At 39.4% G+C, this 21,824-nt stretch overlaps 1 protein-coding gene across 5 annotated transcripts in view; it reads left to right on the plus strand.

The window, feature by feature from the left end:
* Ppp1r12b (protein phosphatase 1 regulatory subunit 12B) overlaps window positions 1-21,824 on the plus strand; it is a 207,084-nt gene that overhangs the window by 117,936 nt on the left and 67,324 nt on the right. For all 5 annotated transcript variants that reach the window (XR_004770351.1, XR_004770352.1, XM_027417535.2 and 2 more), the window contains 4 exons: window positions 4,017-4,220; window positions 6,145-6,334; window positions 6,416-6,528; window positions 7,812-7,850. Coding sequence is in view for 3 of the 5 variants with exons in the window: in XM_027417535.2 (XP_027273336.1) it covers window positions 4,017-4,220; window positions 6,145-6,334; window positions 6,416-6,528; window positions 7,812-7,850 (546 nt within the window). In the remaining 2 variants the exon portion in view is untranslated. The remainder of the gene's footprint in view (window positions 1-4,016; window positions 4,221-6,144; window positions 6,335-6,415; window positions 6,529-7,811; window positions 7,851-21,824) is intronic.

The following is a 21,824-nucleotide window of genomic DNA, read 5'->3' on the forward strand; positions in this document are numbered from 1 at the left end:
CTCAGAGAAAACATTCCAAGTGAAGCAATCCAGGCACAATAAGCCTATTTCTTAAATGAGTCCATTGTGTAGTATATCCAAAATGGCACATCCAGAGAGAGAATTTATTAATGCTCGAGTCAGCAGGGAAGAAGAATAGGTAGAGACTCGTTAGTGGGTGTGGTTTCTTTGGGGGGTGATGAAATGTCCTGAAAATAGATAACAGTGATAGCTGAAAAGCTCAGAGTATTCTAGAAACTATAAGATCGCTTATATTAAAAAGCAGAATGTTATGACATATGAGTTATATTTCAGTTACAAAAAAAGGTCTTTTATGAGAGCCATGAAAGCAGCTTAAGGAAGAATCTGATTTAGCTCACACTATTTTGCAGAGATGGGAGTGGTAGGTAGAGGGTGTTTGCCAAGCCAGGAAACCAGATTAGTTAGGAAGCTTTTCATAGTAATCCCACCTAAATGTTCAGCCCATGGCCTTGGGCTGTAATGGCCACAAATGTGAAGGAGGCCAAGGGAGCCCACGAGGCAGATGAAAAGGAACATCCAAAGAAATGAGAAGAAAACCAGAAAACAGAGTGGCATTTGAAATGAACGAGAAATCAGTGTGTAGCAGAAAGGAGGCATTCAACAGTTTTATTTAGATAGTGCAGAACTCCAGAAGGAAAGTCGATGACTGGGAACATTATACATAGCAGCAGAAGGATTGCTTCTGTCTTTCCCAACCCTCCCAGAATGGGTCAGGTATTCTGCCTTCACTTTTGCTTGATGAGTGTGTATCTGTTCTTCCCTTAGAATCCATCTTCCATGAAGCCCATGACTATTTTTTATCAATATACATTAGAAAATTTATCCATTTCTCCATTTTGATAAGTTTATAGCTCAGGAATTATTAATTCCCATCAGCACTATCCATCTCCAGAACATTCTTCATCTTTCTGAACTGAAACTCTGTATTCATTAAGCAATCACTCTGCAAGCAAGCAATATTCTGTTTTCTCTCTCTATGAATTGTGAATCTCATATAAATGAAATCATATACCATGTGTCTCACTTGTTTGGCTCATTTTTTGAAACATAAGACTATGGTTCATTAATGTTGTCCACGTGGCATCATTTTATTTTTTAAGGCTATATGTATATGCCACAATTTGTTTATCACCCACCTTTTAGTAGACACATGGCTCCCATAATAATAACACTGTGCAAATAAATGGCTGTCCACACATCTCCCAGACCCTGCTTTCAGTCCTTTGAGGTATATGAGTATAAATGTATGCTGGCTTGTATGATAATCCTATTTTTAATACTGTTGTATATTCTTATAATAGCTGTCCTGCTTCCCACTCCTGTCAGCAACCACAGGAATCCTCATTTCTCTAGTTCTCTCTCAATATTTGTTTTATAGTTTGGGGGTTTTTAATATAGTAACCACTCTAGTGAGTGTGAAGTAGAGGACTGACTATAAATTTTTTAAAATTTTTTAAGATGTGGAATGGCACAGGTGAAGGTCAAAGGACGACTGGTGGGAGTCAGTTCTCTATCATGTGGGTCCCACATGTCAAACTCAGGTCCGCAGGCTTGGTTGCATGCCTTTACCCGCTGGACCATTTCAATAGCCATTGATTATATTTTTATTATCATCTTTTCTCTCAGTGTACAGTAGATAAATCATCAGAATAATTATGCATATAAATATATAATTGAATATATCATGAGTGAGAAATAATGGCTGGGGAATATAGACTACTCTTAAATGGCTTTAAATTTATTTATGAAGAGACGGAAAAGAGTAGACAGAGAAAGACGCATAAGTAAAAGAGGAAGAGCCAAAGACGTATAAGTAAGTATCTTACAATGAAACCATGCCTGTAATACCAGCACTTGGAAGGTAGAGGTAGTAGAAGCAGGAACTCGAGGCTGGCCTCAACTACATAGTGATTTAGAGGTCAGCCTGGGCTACATAAAGACCCTGTTTTTTTGTTTTGTTTTGTTTTTAAAAAAGAAATCTTGTAGGAAAAGACTCAGTAGAGAGAGCCAAGGTCCTCATTAGAATTAGGAAGGATCTTCAGCCTCATCAAAATGTGTACCTGACTTTTGAAAATATTTTGTTAGATTCTCAAAGGAACCTTGGGTCCCCAAAGAAATATTATCCAGAAAGTAAATGTCCAGTTCATTAATGTGGCAAATGATCCAGCCTCTGCCCGCTTCCCTCTGTTTCACTGTCCTCATTCTGCTCCCCTTCCCTTCACCTTTGCTAAACTCTGGCAGACACCGGCTTCATCCCAACCTCTCCTGTTTCTGAGTCTTTGGACAGGCTCCCTTTAGTTATAATGCCTTTTACCCACCCCACCCCCACTTTTCCAGAGCAGCGGTTTTCGAGGTCAGGGGACAACTTCATATGTTAGTCATTGCTTTCTTGTTTGTGGCAGGGTCTCTTGTTCACCACTGAACATTCCAGGCAAACTAGCTTTGCAAGCTTCTGGGGAATCTCCAGGCTCTCCTTCCCTTCTCTCCATAGGTGTGTTGCATGGGTTTTGGAGATCCAGACTCTGGTCCTCTCACTCTTATCCACTACACTATCTCCCCATGACCCAGTGTTTCTATCTTAATATGGGCATAGTATCTTATGATGATCATCTATTTTTTTTCACGTAATTTCTGCCATATTAAAAGTTTCTTGAGCCGGGCGTTGGTGGCACACGCCTTTAATCCCAGCACTCGGGAGCAGAGGCAGGCGGATCTCTGTGAGTCCGAGTCCAGCCTGGTCTCCAGAGCGAGTGCCAGGATAGGCTCCAAAGCTACACAGAGAAACCCTGTCTCGAAAAAAACAAAAACAAAAAGTTTCTTGAAAAGGGTGCTGGATTGCTAGCTCAGCAGTAAAGAGCAGGTACTGCTCTGCAGAGGGCCTGGGCTCAGTCGCTGGCGTCTGCACAGTGGCTCACAACTACCCACCTGTAACTCAGCTCCGGGGGCCCAGTGCCCTCTTCTGCTCTCCGCAGGCTTTTTTTGTATGCACATGGTGCATATCAACTGTAGCAGACTTACCACTTTAAATTAAATAAATCTTTGAAGGAACTTTCTTGAAAGGAATCACTTGACTTGCCTCTGTAGTTTGATTGCTTAAAGACATCAGTGATTTAAAAAGAATGAGTCAAATTATGAATAGTTAAAAAGTTTTTGAGGCTGGAGAGAGAGAGTCCTGCAGTGAAGGGTGCCTTCTCACCCTACCTAGTCAGATGACTCACAACCACATATAACTCCAGCTTCAGGGGATCTGACGCCATCTTCTGGCCTCCACAAAAGGTACACTTGTGTACATGCACAATGACATGTATACACACAATTTTATGAAATAAAAGGATGTTGTGGATTTGGTACTCAGTGGCTGCCTTTTAGCTTCGGGACATGCCTCCTCTGAGGCTCTGAGAATATAACCCTTCATTCTCTTCTCAGTGCTCTCCTGCTGCAAGTCTCTGTCACTTGCTTTGCTTCTGGCCTGCTGCACCAATGGTCCCAGGGGGAACATTAGTTGTTAGCACATCTCTGTGATTCCTAGAGTTACTCAGGAAATGATGTTAGAGAAAAGCCAATATAGTTTTTCAGGAAGTTTTGCTATTTTAGCCTAAGTATGAATTTTTACCTTTTTGTACCAGGTTTTAAAAATTTGTTACTGTTACTGTTCAGGGAATAAGAAGGTAGCCATTTGATCTTGGGAGAGGGTAACGTGTTTTCAAATAATTGAGCACAATTTGTTATGAACCAAATACATCTGTAAGAGCAGTTATCACTGTTGACCTATTTTTGGAAGAGCAAGTTGGGAAAGCTAAAGTATTAGTTCAGAGTGTATGTAGATTTAGGTCTGAGTTCTCTGCACGCTGTGGTGCTTATTTTAAGCATGTGCTCTAGAATTGGCCTTCTGGTGCATCTTGGGAACTTCATTTGGTTGTTTTGGGGGCAGCTTCCCTGCTCGAGAATACTGTGTATTAGTGGGAAACTGTCTTCACCATTTGATATTTTCCCAGGGTGTTACCCTGACTGACCTTCAGGAAGCAGAGAAGACTTTCAGCAGGTCGAGGGCAGAGAAACAAGCTCAGGAGCAGCCTGGTGAGAAGCTTGAAGACCCAGGTGGGCTTGAAGGAAGCACCAAGAAGCAGGAGCCATCAGCTGCCCCAACAAAGGAAGCTGGGGAGGACCAGCAACCTTGGGGCAGGAGTCTGGAGGAAGAGGTGGGCTCTTTTCACTGGCATGCTCTGCACCACAAGCAGGATCCCTTGGTGAACCTTCATTGGTGGTGGTTTAAAATGCTGGTCTGTCTTGCTTCAGTGAACCATTCCTAAAAGACACTGTGTGTTTATAGCTGTCTTTGATGTGGACCTATGTGACTGGAAAAAAAATCTGAAGGATTTCGGTTCTTTAAGTGATGGCTTTTCTCCTCTGATAGTTAACTAATGCTTTTGAGTGAATGTCTTACTATTCTATAACGAGGGGAGATGATGTAATAAAATGCAAATAAGATCTGTTTTTATGGCAGACACTGTTTTAAGCATTTCAAATATATTAATTGACTTAATCCTCAGGATACCCCTCTGCAATGGATATTATTATTCCTGTTTTATAAGATGAGGAAGTTAAGTCTCATGGGTCAAGTAACTTACCTTATACTCTACACATGGAGGAGTAAGCCCGTGAGGATTTGAATGTAGGCAGTCTGACCTTCCAGCTTTGTTCAACACTAATGTGTTGTTTCCCAAACTCCTTCAAAGCACTCTTGGGTGTCACCGTCTGTGTTCACTTGTGACTCTAGTGGAAGTGGTATACACAGAGAGGGCCAAGGGTATACTTAGGGCAAACATACCCCTGATTCCAGTTGTAACTGTTGTCTCTATAATTATCATTACCACTCCTTCTCTCTCAAAAGTGTCCCCGTGTAGGCTGATAAATTTTATGATTACTGTGGTGATGAGAGCAAGGAATCTCTCACTTATTGGCACTCTTGAGTGCTAAGTTCCAGAAACTGATATTACTGTGCATTTTGTTTGTTTTGTTGTTATTTACTAGCTGGATGGCGGTGGCACATACCTTTAATCCCAGTACTCAGGAGGCAGAGACAGATGGCTCTTTGTGAGTTCGAGGACAGCATTGTATATAGAGTGTGTTCTAGGACAGCCAAGGCTACACAGAGAAACCCTGTCTCGAAAAACAAAACAAAACAAAACAAACAACAACAAAAAGAAGTTAATACTGAGTACTGGTTTCCAGATAGTGTTCAGGTCCCTAACACATTGTCTAAACCCTCAGCATCCTATCTGAGGCTCAGTGAAGTTAACTTTTTCAAGGTCACCCAGCTCCTACCTGCAGAAGGAGACGTAAAGCCAGGTTCTAGCTGACCCCCCAAACTTGCTTACCTCATTGTTTCTGGCTTTGTGACTTATAAATTAAAAGTATGTGACCTTTACATTGTGAACTTACTTTATAGTAAGAATTTATATCTTGAAGAAATTTTAGTTAATTAAGCTAAGGCTAATTGTTCTGTGTTTTAACTCTCAGGAAAAAAAAAAAAAACTCAAAGGAGAAAATAGAAATTTACAAAAGCTTCAGGAAATCAGAAAGGTAGTTGGTGGTACAGCCTTACCTAGTATGTGTCAGGCTTGGCTTTGATGCCAGGACATGAAATGAACTGTTGAGTGAGTCATGTGGCATGTTGGTGCAGTGTCCAGACAGTGCTGGAATGGTCATATTTGCTCTCTGTCCTCAGTTCATTGCTTCACTCTTGTTTCTTCACACTTCTGAGCTTTTTATTTCCCATGTACTCTGTCATTGAGCACCCCATCTTAAAATCAGCATTGCTTTTCTCATTTTCAAGGTCAAAAGACTTTTTACTATTAATCCTGAGCTATTTAGTGCCTTTTGGTCATTTTAGGTACAGTTTGTCTCAACTGCTGTGGTCATCCTGGTGTCCTCCAAATAGGACTCCAGAAGGTATTGGATCCTGACCACTTACTAACTCTAATTCAGCTGATAGATGCCTATTGAACATCAACTGTTACTAAGTCTCCTTCATATTGAAAAGACCCATTCTGAAGAGGCCCGTTGTCTTTATCCTTTGGTTGAACTTGACCACTAAAATCTCATCCTGTGTACTATTTCCAGCCTATCTATCGTCGCTTAAGGTGTCCAACTCAACCAGACAAGCCCACAACACCAGAGTCTCCTTCTGCATCAAGACCCTTTCTCTACACTAGTTCTCATCTACTACGGACAAGTAGAGCTTCAGTCCCTGATTCTGAGAATTCAGAGACCACCATAAACGCCACAGCTGCAAAGGAAATGGACAAGAATGGTATGTGTAGCTTCAGAAGCCACTGCCCAGTGTGCATAGCCCAGGTTTTAAAGATCCTTGTTCTGTGTTATCTTTGGGCAGAGAAAGAAGGAGACAATTTGGATGATCAGTCCTCTAACACGCTGACTATCCGAGAGAGGAGGCGACCTAAGGACCGGCGAAGAGGCACGGGTATTAACTTCTGGACAAATGATGTAAGTACATTGCTCTAGACAGGGCACATGATATCTCCTGTGGCTGCCAGCCTCATCATCGAGGTCAAAAGAAAGAGCCCCATGTAGTGCCATGACTCTCATAGAGATGGCAACGGACTTTTACTAAGAAAAAGAGAAGACTCCACTAGTGTGGGACTCATTTGATATGTTTCTGCTAAGTACCTAGAGCAGTACTGAGCACAAAGTAAACACACTGTACCTGAAAGAGTTTTGAAAGCTGGAGATTTGCAGCTAGTGTGTAAGCAAGTGGATAAATATCTTAATACTACCTGTAATCCATGGTTGAACTGTTTTAGCATGATAAGAATTTTGAAGGAAGGGTCTGGAGAGATGGCTCAGGGGTTAAGAGTACTTGTTCTTTCAGAAGAAACAGGTCCAATTCTCAGTACCCACATGGTAGCTCACAGCCATCCCTAGCCCTGATTCCAGGGATCTAATAGTCACACTTACGGTGCACATACTTGCATGTAGGCAAAACATTTAATGAAAATGTTTTGTAAATGTAATGTAAATAAATAAATAAATATTTTCCTTTCTTATAAAAAATGTTTAAAAATATTTCAAAGAGCTTAAAATCTGTAAATTGACACAGGTTTAATCTGACTCAGTTTTACCTTTCTGGAGGGAAAAGGATCAAATAGTAGCAAACAAGTCACCAGTGCTTACTAAGCCCAGACACACACAGTACTTCAATGCCCTCCCTGCATAGCTGCTTCTAACCTTCTCATTCAAGCCTGGTACTGGCATTTTTTAAACAAAGTGGCCAATACACTAAACCAGAGGCCCCTGGTTCCTAATGACCCATTTGAAAGTTATATAAAACTATTCAGCAAGACAAGAAATGTAACAGTAGTTGTCACTCATTACAAACTGTCTTAGCAAAGATGCATTTTCCTGTCTTAGGACTAAATTGATAGTGTTTTGTTTTTGCCGGGGCTGGGGATTAAACTTGCACACACTAGACAAGCAAACACTCTACCAATAAGCTGCATCCCCAGACACCGGCTGACAACTTTTGACAGAGTGAAATGAAGTCAGGTTCTACCATTTTACCAACTGTGGTTGGTTTGACATTTTTGACCACAGTGATGTTTCTAAGTCTCCTTCCCGTGACAGCTATTGAAAGTGGCATCACTTAGCTTTCAGTTTTTATTGCCCACATTTGAAATGCCAAGAGGTGTGATTGATAGGAACTGACCTTGTTGTTTTCAGAGAGGTTTGTGGGTATGACCCTTTTGTTTTTCCTCCTCTTTCCATTTCAGGAGGATGAGGATGTCTCTGAAGAGGTCAAAGAAAAATGGGTAAGTGACAAACTGTGACACAGTCCCTTTAGGGCTTAGCCTTGCTCCTTGGCATATAGTTATTGGATATGAGCAGATCTATGCAAATATGGGTTGAGGGTGAAGATGAGCGGTGCGGCAGGTGCTTGTCGGTTCTACTTTATCCTGTGCTGTAGCTGGTCATGCTCCTGAGCATCTTTCCTGTGTCTGCTGTGCTAGCTGCTAGTCATCAACACCAACTCCATATTTTCTCTCTCTCGAATACTAATGGTTTGGATAAAGTACTTTGAACCCTTTGGAAGAAAAGTTAAAAAAAAAAAAAAAAGATACCAGCTCCTAATGGTTCTCTTCTAACAGAGAACATAAACATAGAGAACATAAAATTTGAGTCCATTTCAAACTTTATGGATTTGTCTTTGAAGTGAGGGTAAGTGCCTCACCTCTTTTGTACCTTGCCCCTTTGAAGCTTGGCATCCAATTCCTCTTTGCCCTGAAAGGCCTACACCCAGCAGTCCTCCCTGAGCTACTTTGATACCTCTAAACACTGGGGTGTTATTTGCAAGAAAGAGGGAATTTGGTTTTTAGAAAATTAATACAAATTGGTGTGCTTCACTTTTCAAAGCATGTAAAATGATAGCTGTTTAGTACCATACAGTTTATTATCATGCATTTATCCTCAGAATATATTTAATGATCTCTACAGAAAATCAACAACCAGCTCATTTTTATCAGTAGAGACATAAGTAGTAAATTATCATTGTTCTGTCTCAATAGTTAAGATCCCAATCAGTAACTCTATGGTGATATATGTTTGCAATCCCTTATGAGTCTGAGGCAGAAGGATCACAAGTTTTTTGGTTTTGAAGGTGTGTGTGTGTGTGTGTGTGTGTGTGTTCCTGTCTGTGTCTTGAGAGATAGTAGGTGCACTTGCATATGTGTGCACATGTTGTATGGAGATGAGAAGTCAACTTCAGGTGATTTCTTCAACTATTCTTTCCTTAATATTTGAAAAAAGATCTCTCACTGAACCTGGAGCTCATTAATTGAGCTAGCCTGGCTGGTTAGCAAATTCTATGGATCCTCCTGTCTTCTGCCTCCCAAGTGTAGAGATTACAAGCATGCAGTACTATGTGGCCCTTTTTTATATAGGTGCTAAGAATCTGAACTCAGGTCCACTTTGGCATCTAAGACATCTCCAGCTCCTGTATGACAAACTTTAGGCCAGACTGGGCTATGTAGTGAGATCTGTTTTAAATGTGAGGTGGCAATTAATGATAATATGGGTAAGAATTGTCTTCCTTGATTGATGTTGAGGCTATGAAACAGATGAATTGTGTTGTTTAGAAATAACATATAAAAATCCCTTGGAGCAGGAGTGTGTGTGTGTGTGTGTGTGTGTGTGTGTGTGTGTATGTATGTATGTATGTATGTATGTATGTATGTATGTATGTATGTGATTGTTTATGTATGCCAGCAACTTTCTAGATTCTATAAGGCAGTGGTTCTCAACCTTCCTAATGCTGTGACCCTTTAATACAGTTCCTCATGTTGTGGTAACACCCAACCACAAAATTATTTTTGCTGCTAATGCATAACTATAATTTTGCTACTGTTATGAATCATAAATATCTGTGTTTTTCAGTGGTCTTAGGTGACCCCTGTGAAAGGGTCATTAAACACTCAAAGGGATCAGGAACCACAGGTTTAGAACTGCTGCTTTAAGGGATTTTAAAATGCTTCTGGAGACAGAAAATTTCCTTTGGGGAACTATGCTTAAACAGAGAATCTGAGTAATAGATTACAAAGCACTGGAAAGGACCATAATCCCTATAGGGTTAATACAGGCCATTTAGATCCAAGGAATTACAAGGAAGGTTTTGTTGTTGTAGAATGTCTTGTTAGTAAAAATGTCTCTGTACTGAACTAATGGGCACTGGAAAATCCTAGCCTACAGTACAAAGCATGAAGAATTAAAATGGCCTTGATACAGTGCTTCTTAGGGAATTTAATTTTAAGACTGTTGGATTAAAATCAAGGAACCGATTTTCTGGTTTTGTATAGAAAAGCATGACTGATAAGGTTGGACACAGAGGTCATTTGTCAGACTAAAGAATATTCCATTTATCCAATTATTTGTATCATTTACTGGTGTTTACCATATGTCAGGCAGACTCCATTGTTAATCTAAGCAAACAGTAAGCAGCCTAATACCTCCAGATGGGTAACTTTGCAAGTATATAGGTAAGCTTAGGGTTGGTTCAAGCACTTGCTAGGAGGTGGCATCCCCCACATTATTCTCAGTTCTGCAAAGGAAAGGCTATCAATGGGTCAGCCTAGGTAAGGCTGTCTTTTTAAATAGTCTTATGTTTGATTTTTCCTTTACTTGTTTGTTTTCCTCCCTGGTGCACTCTTTGCTAATTATAGTAGGCATTCTCCATATGGGCCCACAGAAAAAAATATCTGGTGATGACCCAGAATAAATTGCTACAATCCTACCTAAAGACAGTTGGTGGTACCTAATGATTCTTAGGACCATTCTCTCTCTTTCCTATACCATACTGTCTATCCATTAAGCAGTAATCTGTAGCAATCAGTGTGCCAGTCAAAAGAGGGACATTCTAGCCAGGAGGTGGTGGTGCACACCTTTAATAATCCCAGCACTTGGGAGGCAGAGGCAGGTGGATCTCTGTGAGTTCAAGACTAGCCTGGTCTACAAGAGCTAGTTCCAGGACAGCCTCCAAAGCCACAGAGAAACCCTGTCTCAAAAAATGAAAAATAATAATAATAAAATAAAATAAAAGAGGGACATTCTGTTGAAGTGTCACTGGAGCTGATCAGTATGGATACTGTGAGAAGCCAGTGCAGTTCTTTCCTCTCTTGTTATTGGTTCATTGAAATTGTATCTGCTATTGAGGTTGTACCACATCCTCTCTCCTGTCTCTTCCTAGAGTGGTGATACCTATTGTTTTTAAAGACTCTGACATCTGTTTTTCAACTGAAATATAATTTATAATCAGTAAAATGCATAAATTTAAAATGCACTCCTGGGGGAATCTTGACAAGTAACTATCACCCAGCAGGTTGTAGAACTTTTCCAATCACCTCATAAAGTTCTCTTTTGTTCCTTTCCAGTCAATTCTTTGACCCAAAAGGGCAATCATTTTTCTGATTTGTCACCATAATTTTGTATGGACTCATCCAGCTATATTTAATTTTAAGAAGCAAACTTCAGTGGTTATTATCTCTACCATATTCCTCCACTTGGGATTAGAGAAAAATTATTCCCAATATGATTCTTTCCTCTGTTTTTAAGTATTTAGAAAGATTCCTCAGTGTCTCGCCACATGCCAGGAACAACTGCATGGCTAAGAAGGCCTTCTGTGTAACCTAAGCTCTGCTTGCATCACTAAAATCCATTTCCTTTTTTAGTTACTTATAAAAATGGATCTAAGATTTATTTACAGATGAGATTCAAAGCCAAGGATAGCACTGATGTTTTCTCATGCACAGAATAGTTGATGAAGAGATGAGTCACACGTTGTTGTTCTTGTGACCCTAGGAAGCACAGGTCTTTAGATATCTTTTGTATTGCTAAGTAAATAAATGAATTTACATGTTAATATAAATATCTTTATATTCAGAAGTGTGCTTAATGTATAGTAGTCCTCCTTTATCCATGGGAAGGATTTTCCAAGGGTGGGGGCTAGATAGGGGCTGCTTAAAATTGCAGAAAGAACTGTATTGTACGTGTACTGTGTTTTCTCGTAAGTACCTATGATGAATTTTAACCTACAAGTCGGTCATAGTAAGCAACAATAAAACTGTATTTGGAATAATATGACCATCTCACTAATCTTATAGTTTCAGGACATTACTTAGTAAAATAAGGGCGACTTGCACACAAACACTGCAATCTTGATGTCTTTAAGGTTGATCTGATGCCTACGAAGTCTCCTAAATGACTAATGGGAGAATATGGCAGGTTCTGGACAAAGAGATGATTCATGTTTCAGGCAGGAAAGAGCAGGGTGCCGTGAGATTTTATCACACTACTCAAAACAACACACATATTTTTAAAACATGTTAATTAGCTATTTTGGAATTTCCATTTAATCTTTTCAAGCAGTCCGACTGCGTGTAGCTAAAGCCATGGAAAGCAAAATTGCAGAAAAGGTTTGAGTGGCTGTTGTGGGCATTGACAGTCTAGAATGTCTGTTCTGGACCAAGCAACCATGGGCACACTTGAATCCTTTCCATCTGTCCCTATCTTTGTCTTTGGCCTGTCTTTTGGGTGACATGAAGTTTGCTTGTTTTTTCCCATCTTCTGGGTCAGTCTGTTCCCAGCCCAGTCCTGTTGTATAACTGACTCTATCACTAGAGGGCACAAGTAATCAGCAGAGATGTTGGTGAGCAAGCAGAATGATGCTCTATAAAGAGGAGGAGACACAAACAAGCTGCTTTTGCTTTTAAAGACTTGTTGAAGAAGCCAATTCAATATAGTAAAGACGTTTGCCTTATAACTCTTTGTATCATGAGCTACAAGATAATTTACAGATAACGTGATTCAAGAACTTAAAGGCACCCTAAAGAAAACTAAAAAGCAAATTATTTGGAGACATGAAATCTCAGGGTGATCCTATGGCCTGCATCGAGGAACCTTCCTTATGTGTCAGTAGTGACACAGACCTGAAAATATGGCTTACATCCTTTACCATACCCCATTCATCCATTTGGAATTTTTGCCTAGCAGGTTACATGCTTGAATTGACTTGCTAGTAGCTTCTGACCTCCTTGAGCATAGGAACATCTTACAGCACTTAGAAGCTATGCAGAGTATCATAGCTTACTCAGTGGGTAAGAGCATCGCCATTCTTCTGCTGTCCTTTGCATAGATGGGTAGCTAGTTCTGTCAGGAAGTAGGAATTATTTGGTTAGGAAAGTCCACCCCCACCTGTAATCCCCTGAAGCTTTTTTTAATAGAATCAGAGGATACTCAATCCAAACAAATTCATTGAAACTTACTCTCTAAGTAAGCAATAGAGGTAGCTGTCTTAATCCTGAGTGGAACTAGTAGATTGAATTAATAACCACCGCTTAAAATGCATTGTTAATTTATGGATTAAGGTACCTGCCTGTTCTAGATAACTGTTGGCCTGCTAGTAGAAAGATCTGTTGGTAAGGTGCACAAAAAGAGGTAAGCCATTTAATGTAGGCATTTTCCAACTAAATAAATGAGAGAGCACAATTTAAATTTGCTGGCAAGGTTTAGTTCTGAATGTTAACAAGAAATCGATGCCCCAGAAATATCTGTAATGTCAACCACTAAATGCACTTTGTATTTTGTGCCGCTCCCTCCCCTCTTGTTGGATAGAATCTTCCTGTTCTTTCGCTCAGTAAGTGCTCTTAGTCTCATTTGTGGTCGGGCATTTCTCTACAGTCTGAGGATATAACAATAAACAAAAAGTCCTCTTCTTGTAGAATTTACTTTCCAACAAGAGAGACCTGCAATAAATAAATATATAAAGTAAATAGAAGATAGGTGCTATGGAAAAAAAAAAAAGAGTAATGAGAAACAGAAGTGTCACATGGACCAGAGCTTCAAATTATAAATAGGGCAATCAGATTAGGCTGCATTGACAGACCATGATTTGAGCTCAGACTGAAGGATGTGTAATGGGAAGCTATATTGGACAGATGAGGGTAGGGTAAGAGCAAAAGGAACACTCCCAGGGACCCCAAGGCAGGTGTGCCCTGCATGTTTGAGGACAGGTTGAGAAAACAAATATGGCTAGAGCAGAATGAACAAAAGGGGAAGACGGAAGAGACTATGTCATTGTAATAGCTTCAGCGTTTGCTTTGTAGATGTGGGTGCCTGTTACAAGTTTTGTTTGTTTGTTTGTTTTTTGTTTGTTTTTTTCACACCAGAGTGATGGGCTTACTTATATTTCATGGATTCTGCTGCCATATATTCTGAGGGGATACCAATGGAAGCAAGAATGTCAGTTAGGAGGCTGCTCCCATAATACAGGAAACAGTGGAGGAAGGTGGTTTAGGACCAAGTTGATAGCAGAAATATTCTGAAGAGTTGTGTTCAGCATGTTTTTGAAACTGGAGCCACGTAGATTTGCTGTTAGTTTGAATATAGTGTGAAGAAGAGAAGTGAAGGTTAACACCAAAGCTTTTAGCTAAGTGATCTCTAAGGTTGGAGTTTTATAGCCGAGCTAGAGAATGCTGTACCAAGGACAGATCTGGTAGAAGAAAGGCAGGCATCTGTTTGGGTTTAGAAGCATTGAGCACATTCAGTTCAACTGATGTATTTTTTACATGAAAATGTCAAGAGACCTGTTGAATGTGCATCTAGAGTTCAAGTTAGAGGTCCAGGCTGAATCCATAAACTTAGATGTCAGTAAACATACAGATCATCTCTAAAAGCATGGGACTGGATGCAGTTACCAAGATGGTAACTGCAGACCAGGAACCTAAGACAAAACTCTGGAGCACCCTGAAATTCAAAGCAGGAGGACTAAGAACTCTCATGGGAGACTAGCCTTGGCTCTTGAAAAATGAGTGAATTTCCCCCTTTTCCAAATTAAAAACAAAACAGAACAGTACAAATTGTTTTGTTCTTCACTGTGTTTTTTACTTGTATAGTGATATTAGCCACACAATCTGCTTGTCCTTTTTATCAAAGTGGTATAAGAGAGCTGAATACCCCAGAGCCTCTTCTGACACCCTTTGAAATAAAGAACACTGCCTCTCTGCAATGAGCATGTTCTTAAAGAATCACAGGGGGCTTTGCTGATTAGCCAGGAAAATTGTTGAGTCAACTCCCCTCTGGGTCCCCTTTGCTTTGCCTTATTTTTCTCAGATTTATTGTATTTTTTTTAACTAGCTCTTCCATTTCGTTTATGAAGGTTTTCTTTGAAAAACATTTGTTTCTAGATGCCACTGAAATTCTAACTTTGATTTAGCTTGTGGTGGCTCAAATAGACAGAATCCAATACTGAACAGCTTCAAAGCAATTGAGTAGTCATCTCATTTTGAAGATCACAGGGCCAATGCAAAGCACTTGCCATGAGAATCTGATGACCCAGGTTCAATCCCCAGAATCCCAGTGAAAGAAGAGAGCAAACTTCCAAAAGTTGTCCTTTGACCCCCATGTGTGCACTGTAGCACATAAAGGCCTAAACACTTTTCTCTGTTGTATGCACATATACTGCATGGTTAGAAAGAAATAAAGGGGGAGCTGGAGAGATGGCTCAGTGATTAAGAGCACTGACTGTTCTTCCAGAGGTCCTGAGTTCAATTCCCAGCAACCACATGGTGGCTCACAACCACCTTGAATGAGATCTGGTGCCCTCTGCTGGCATGCAGGCAGAAGACTGTATACGTAATAAATAAATAAATAAATAAATAAATAAATAAATAAATAAATAAATAAAATCTTTTTTAAAAAAAGAAATAAAGGCCACAGCAGAGCTTCAGAGATGAACTAATGTGTTCCATTCCCGCTATTTCCAATTGTATCTTTATGTTGGTTATTTTTCATGCATCTCAGACTGCAATGACAGGCAATAGAGCACAGAAGCCGAGTACAGACCCAGGAACAATGTTCCCTGCATGAAAATTCCAGCTGAACTATTTTAGATAAGATACTTCTCTTTGCTCCAGTTTCCTCATTTATAAACTCATTATAAACTAGAGATGGTTAGTGTTTGACTTATGTAATAAAAATGAATCTAGTACATGTAAGCTGTTGGTGATTCCTAAATTCCTAAATCAATCTAGAACATGTCTTTTGGAACTTTTATCAACCTTTGGAATTATGTGATTGTAAAGTCATCTACTAATTTTCCCTTAAAGAAAAAAAATGTTTGGAGAGTTGAGAAATATCCCAGATTCCTCTGTAACTCTAACAAGAATATTTTTATTGCTGTTGGTTTATTTAGTCGGGGCTTCAGCATAGGGCCCTGGCTGGCTTCTCCACTCCACCCTCCTTCCTGAGTGCTGGGAGTACAAACATGCCACCACACCTGGCTGTCTGAGACATTTTGAGGAAGTTTTTAAGAATTGCTGAGGTAGAGAGGGGAAAAAGAATGTGTAGAAAAGAAGAAGGCTGAATGTTTTGCATTTCACTCAGAATCCTGTGCGCTTCCAAGCAAATCAAATCCCTGCAGATTTCTTTGTGGGTCAAGCTGACTTGCATTGTTGTTCCAAAATTGCTGTTCTGTCTTTGCTTTTCTTCTGTGGATTTTCCAGCAAATCTGTCTATACAGGTCTTTACTAGTTTTCTTCTCCCTCCTCTCTGGATGAATTTGTGCTATTTCTCTAATCTTTCACAATTGTTCCTGGCTATTCGCTGGAATTTTTTCTCAAGCAGTATTTTTTAATGTTGTTACTTAATCTCATGAAGCACCTTTGTCTGTTCATTCTCTACCACTGGGCAGTGTCTTAGCCTTTCTTCTTTTAGGTAAAATCCTAGGTCTGTTTCACTTTTTCCTCTCTATTGGAACCTGATTGCCTAATATGGTAAGGTATTTCCCAGACAAGACTGCACAGTTGAGCTGGAACAACAGCTTGCCTGAGTTTAAAGACGCGGTAGGTAAGCTCTCAGACAGACCTAGTTATTTATGTAGTAAAGTAATATTTTATAGGACACCATATAGCAACCACAATCTTTTTTTCTTGGTAAGCTTTTCCTCTTGCTTTTAGCAGAGTTAAAAGGATAATAAAATACAGATTTTCTTCACTCAACTTCTTTATCTTTTGACAGATAAGGGAAAGAATAAATACATAAAAGTATTCAGAATGAGAGTTTTGAGATGTCTGAGAAATTTGATAACATGATAGAGTTCATAGGATTCTTTTGAAATAGGGATAGATTTAATAAGTAATGACTGCTATGAGCAGTTCTCTGGGAACCAGCCCTGGGGAGTTAGCAGGCATTCTGTTAGTAGAATAGCAAGCTGACCTGGGTGTGTGCAGTTTGTGATAGTGGCAGTTGACAGCAGAGAATGGAGATGGGTAAGTGGTAGTCAACCAGCTCTGTCTGGGAAGTTGCTTGCCATCCAGTGTGCACTGAAGAATCTTCCCTAGTGGCCACTGCCACCCTGACCTGGAAGGATCTTTGCTCTCACTGTACATTTGTACTTGTTTTGTAACTGTAGTTTCTTAAAATACTGCAGATCGTATGATTTTCTATATATGGATTGTGCCTTGCTCTAGCCCAGGCTGAGTAAACCATCTCAAGAGCAAAGTTCTTTTTGGCATCTCCCTCTTATGAGCTCCATTAATTTTAGGCCATGCTGTTGCCAAGGGAATCACAGTAATCAAAGCTCACATGTACTCCTTGGAAACCCTGGAAGTTTGGACCCAGTGTCATGTTACATCAGTGAATTCTACTTTAATCAGAAATCTTTTTAAAGATTGAATAAACTGGCCTTCGAGGTAATCTGTTTGGGCTTCTTTTAAATGTCTTATCTGAAAATGTGGAAGATGTACCCAACTGTTAGGAAAAGTTAATTAACCTCCTGACCTTTCCTTTTTCTACCTTTCTTCTTTCTGCCTCCAGTTGCCTGTGAGTTATTAGTTTGTGTTAGAACCTGTAACCTTATGTGTTTTTGTTGGAGGACACTCATGAGCTTGAAATTCAGAGTGTAGTGTTTTTTTATGGTTATAAAAAAGGTAATGCACTTCATTAGAGAAATTTTATGAAGCACAAAAAGCATAAAGCTGGTCCTCAAAAGCAGCAGCAGCATTTCTAGAGGCAGTTATAAAGTGTGATGTTTTCAGGGAACATGTTGCTGGGGGAGTGTGTGTGCACTTACTGGGAGGAGGCAGAGGGACTGTCCTGGGATGCTCCATTTGAAACAGACTTCCCTAGGAAGTCCTAGAGGAGTCTGAAACTAAAGTCACTTCATGTATAAATTCAGTTGGTAGGGGGAAAATTCTAAAAATTGAGGCATCACACAGTTTCGAGAGAAGTCGTATTTAGATTTACTCACCCCTGTTGGCAGTGTCGCTTGGATAATGGAGACATTTACAAGAAGCTCTACATCTTCGTTTCGTCTCTTCCTTCATAGAAATTATCTGATGTGGTCAAACCTCGGGCTGCTTCATTATGACTCATAGTATTAATTGATCCAAGAATTATATACACATGCATTATTATACTCTGTGTGTGTGTGTGTGTGTGTGTGTGTGTTATATTTTTAAATTTTATGTGGTAGAGGTGTAGCTCAGAAAAAAGGGCATGAGGCTGGTTAAATTCATACCACCAAAATAATGTGTGTGCATGCTGGTATGTATTTCATTATAAATTACTCTATTTTTTTATTTTAATGCTTTTAGCTAAATTTTATAGCTTCATTTCATAACAGTAAAGGTGAGGGTATTGAAATATTTGTTATAAAAAGGAAATTTCTTCTGCCACAAAGAATAAGAAAAACATTATGGCCATATTATTTAGACACCATTATTAACATGCTGATGAACTGGGCTAGGGAAATGGCTCAGTGGGTAATGGTACCTGCTGCCAAACCTTGGACTGGCTGAATTTGATGCCTTGGACTCACATGGTAGTAGGAGACACTTGACTCTCTTACAAGTTTCTCTCTGACCTCCACACATGTGACATTGTTTGTGGGCTTCCACACATATATACACACACAAGAAAGCAAAGAAGTAGAAAAATTTGAAAACACACTTTGATGAAATTCCTGTTTGTAATTTCCCAAAGTGTTTCTACTTTTCAGTACATATTTAAAACCAACTTAATGATATTCTTGAAAGGAGGATCATTTTCCACTTGAACATTACTAAGACCCCATCATTACCATGATGACAGTTTCATAAGGTTGTCTTCAAAGCCCTTGGGTTCAAGTCTTTTATCAAAGTAGCAGTCGTCTGATGGCTTTGATCATAAGAGAGCCTCCAGGAATAATTGTTCCCCTTTGAATTGGAGTCTAAGGATTGCCTTGGTTACAAAAGTATTCATTTTTTTCTGTTGATAGCATGGCTGGAGAGCCTTAACCATGGCTTAGGTTTAGCTAATACTAGAGTTCTAGCCCCGTGATTGAGGTTGAAAGCTTAGTGTGGGATTTGAAGCCCCTTCTCAGAAAATGGAGTGTTTATGGATTTGCCCCAGCAGGAATGTTAAGCTTGTGGCACTAACAGATGTTACTTGTAGAAGTGCTATTTTACTTTAGATAGGACCTAAAAGATTGGGTAGTTAAAATGTAAAGATGAATGGTTATAAGTTACCAATTTTAAGTTTTCTTCTACCACCTTGTTGTCAATCAGGCATATTTAAGAATTATATAGTGGCCACTTAGTAGCATGAATCTCTTCATAGGCAAACCATAGTTTCATATCCAAATGTGATCCTTTATACTACATAAATGTTTATGAACAAGTGCCCTAACAGAATGTGGGCATTTAAAATTTTTGGATTTTTTTTATGCTTTTGAATTTGAAAAATGTTTTGATATAAACTTAAATTCTTACACCTCATACAGTGTCCATGGTTTCACCTACATAGCCAAAAGGAGATGCACTTTAAATATGCTTCAGCTAAACCATAGCACCATGGCCCGTCACCTATAGTCCCAGATACCTGGGGGCTGCAATTGTTTTATACAGCTACCAAAGTACTTACTGTGGTGTGGAACTCATACTTTTACTATGCTTCTGAAAAAGTTTTAAAGGAATAGAAGCATTTTAAGAGAAAAGTAACATGTTTGAGTATTATGTCACCAAATAAAAGTTTATGCTCTAAGGTAGCATTTTACCTAGGAATTCTGGGACTTTGGAAAAGAAGTGCCAAGTAGGTGAGTTATGGGAGTGTCTGCTGTGACTGAATGGTAAGTTTCTTATCTGCTCAGTTGTCAGGTATGACAATTTGCTGGCTGTTCTGAAGAGGCAGCAATGCCTTTCTGAGATGTATCCATCAGTAAACTTCTTGTAAAGAGCCTAGTGTTGTCTATTTTGGGGGACACTGAGCGTGTGGTAACTGCTTATGTCTTCTGTTACAATGGGAAAGCAGCTATAGGAAACCTCTAAGTTAGTGGGAGTGACTGTGTCCCAACCAAACGTTATTTATAAAAGCAAGCTGGCAGACTGGGTTTGCCACAGTTTGATGGCCTCTGCCATTAAGTTACTGGTTCAGATAGTGTTTGCTGATGTCAATATGACTCCTACTATGAGTTTTCTGTCATCTGGGCACCTGTTTGAATACTTCTCTTGATTCTTTACTTTCAGCAGTTTGCAGAGAAAGGGAAGTCATGCGTTTGTTGGGGTATGCGTTGTTTGTCTTTACTAGAAAAACATTAAAGAGACACTTCTGAGCAAGAGGATGGAGAGGAAAAGGTATTGTTTTTATTTTATATTCAGTGTAGTTTCTCAGGGTCAAAGCTGTCGCTCAATTGGTACAGTTCTTGCTCAGCATATATGAATCCCTGGGTTCAATCCCCACACCAAATAAACCTATGTAGAGATGCTCACTTATAATCTCAGCACTCAGGAAATGTAGGCAGGAGGATCAGAAGCTCTAGGTCATTTTCAGATATAGTGAGGTGGAGGCTAGTAAGAGCTCTATGAGACCCTGGAATAACAGTAATTATAACATAGTTTATTTATTCTGCCTCTGCTCATTGCCTTTTGAGGAAACAGTCTAAAATGAGTTTCCTACTGGGCCTATTTGCTCTTCTCATCTAGTCCTATTCCTTATTAACCTCACAAGGCTCATTCTCTGAGGTTGATTAGTAAAGATTACAGTCTAGGGGTGGATATGTAATCACTTGACATTTAAGAAATTCTGTTTGTATAGACTATAACTATGAGTGACTTTGCCTTTTAGACACAGAATTCTCGGAAGGGTGCTTTGTAGAAAACTGTTAATTGTTGTCATTAACTTTAATTGCTAGTTATAGTTTGACTCTTTTAGTCAGGAGTAGAATGAATGAAATATATATACGTATATATATGTATATGTATATATATTTCAACTTTTAGCCTCCTGAAATTATGCAGGAGAAACTTGGGAGTTTATAAAGGAGGCATCAAACATCTTTATTGCTTTGACCTTGATTGCTTGAGATGATAGTTAATAGAAGAGAATATTTAGAAAGAACCTGGAATCATTTTTTCCCAATAACATAAAGAATTATGAATCAGGGACAAGCAAAAGGGGCCAGTTCCCATCAGAGAAACCCATCAGAATGACTGTGGGGTGCTAAGGAGACCACTGAGCAGAGGAGAATTACATGAAAGATGTAAAAGAGAAAAAGTGAGAGAAGGGAGGAGGCAAGAAAACAAAAGTGTTCTCCCGAGCAAGAGAGTAAAAACTTCAAGGACTATATTGACAGAAACTTAATTTGAGATAGCTCAAGTGATCCTGGCCTGGCTTCAGTCTAGGAAGCTTGAATTTTATCAATAAACCACTTGAATATATTACAAAGGAAGAAAGACCTTCTGTATCTTAGTGTCCTGTGTCTTATTGACCCTGCTTGTGTCAAGTGTACTTCTCAGAGCCTATTTCTGCAGCCAGGGATTAGATGACATTGAGTGAAAGAGACAATAAAGCATGGTGGTTAAACTTGAACCTGCACTGAAGATGTAGCTCATTGAAGATGGTTAAGTCTATACCTAGCATGTGCCAGGCCCTTAGCACTGAAGGAAAATAAAACAAATAAGCAAAACACTGGACAGAACATTACCTGGTATGGTAACACACACCATTAATCCCAGCGTTCAGGTTGCAGAGGCAGGCTGGTCTCTGTGAGTTCAAGGCCAACCTGGTCTACATATTGAGTTTCAGGACAGCTGGGACTACACAGAAAGACCCTGTCTCAGAAAAATAAATAAAAAGAAAGAAAGTCATTTTAGAATTGCTATTAAAAAATAAAAAGTTTGCAACCTCATAACAAAAGCATAAATTAAGATTATGAGGAAGATCTTTTAAAACTAATTGCAGCAGACGAAGACTGGAGGATTTAG

The sequence above is a fragment of the Cricetulus griseus genome, chromosome 5 (genome assembly GCF_003668045.3).
Source record: "Cricetulus griseus strain 17A/GY chromosome 5, alternate assembly CriGri-PICRH-1.0, whole genome shotgun sequence".
Classification (NCBI taxonomy): Eukaryota; Metazoa; Chordata; class Mammalia; order Rodentia; family Cricetidae; genus Cricetulus; species Cricetulus griseus.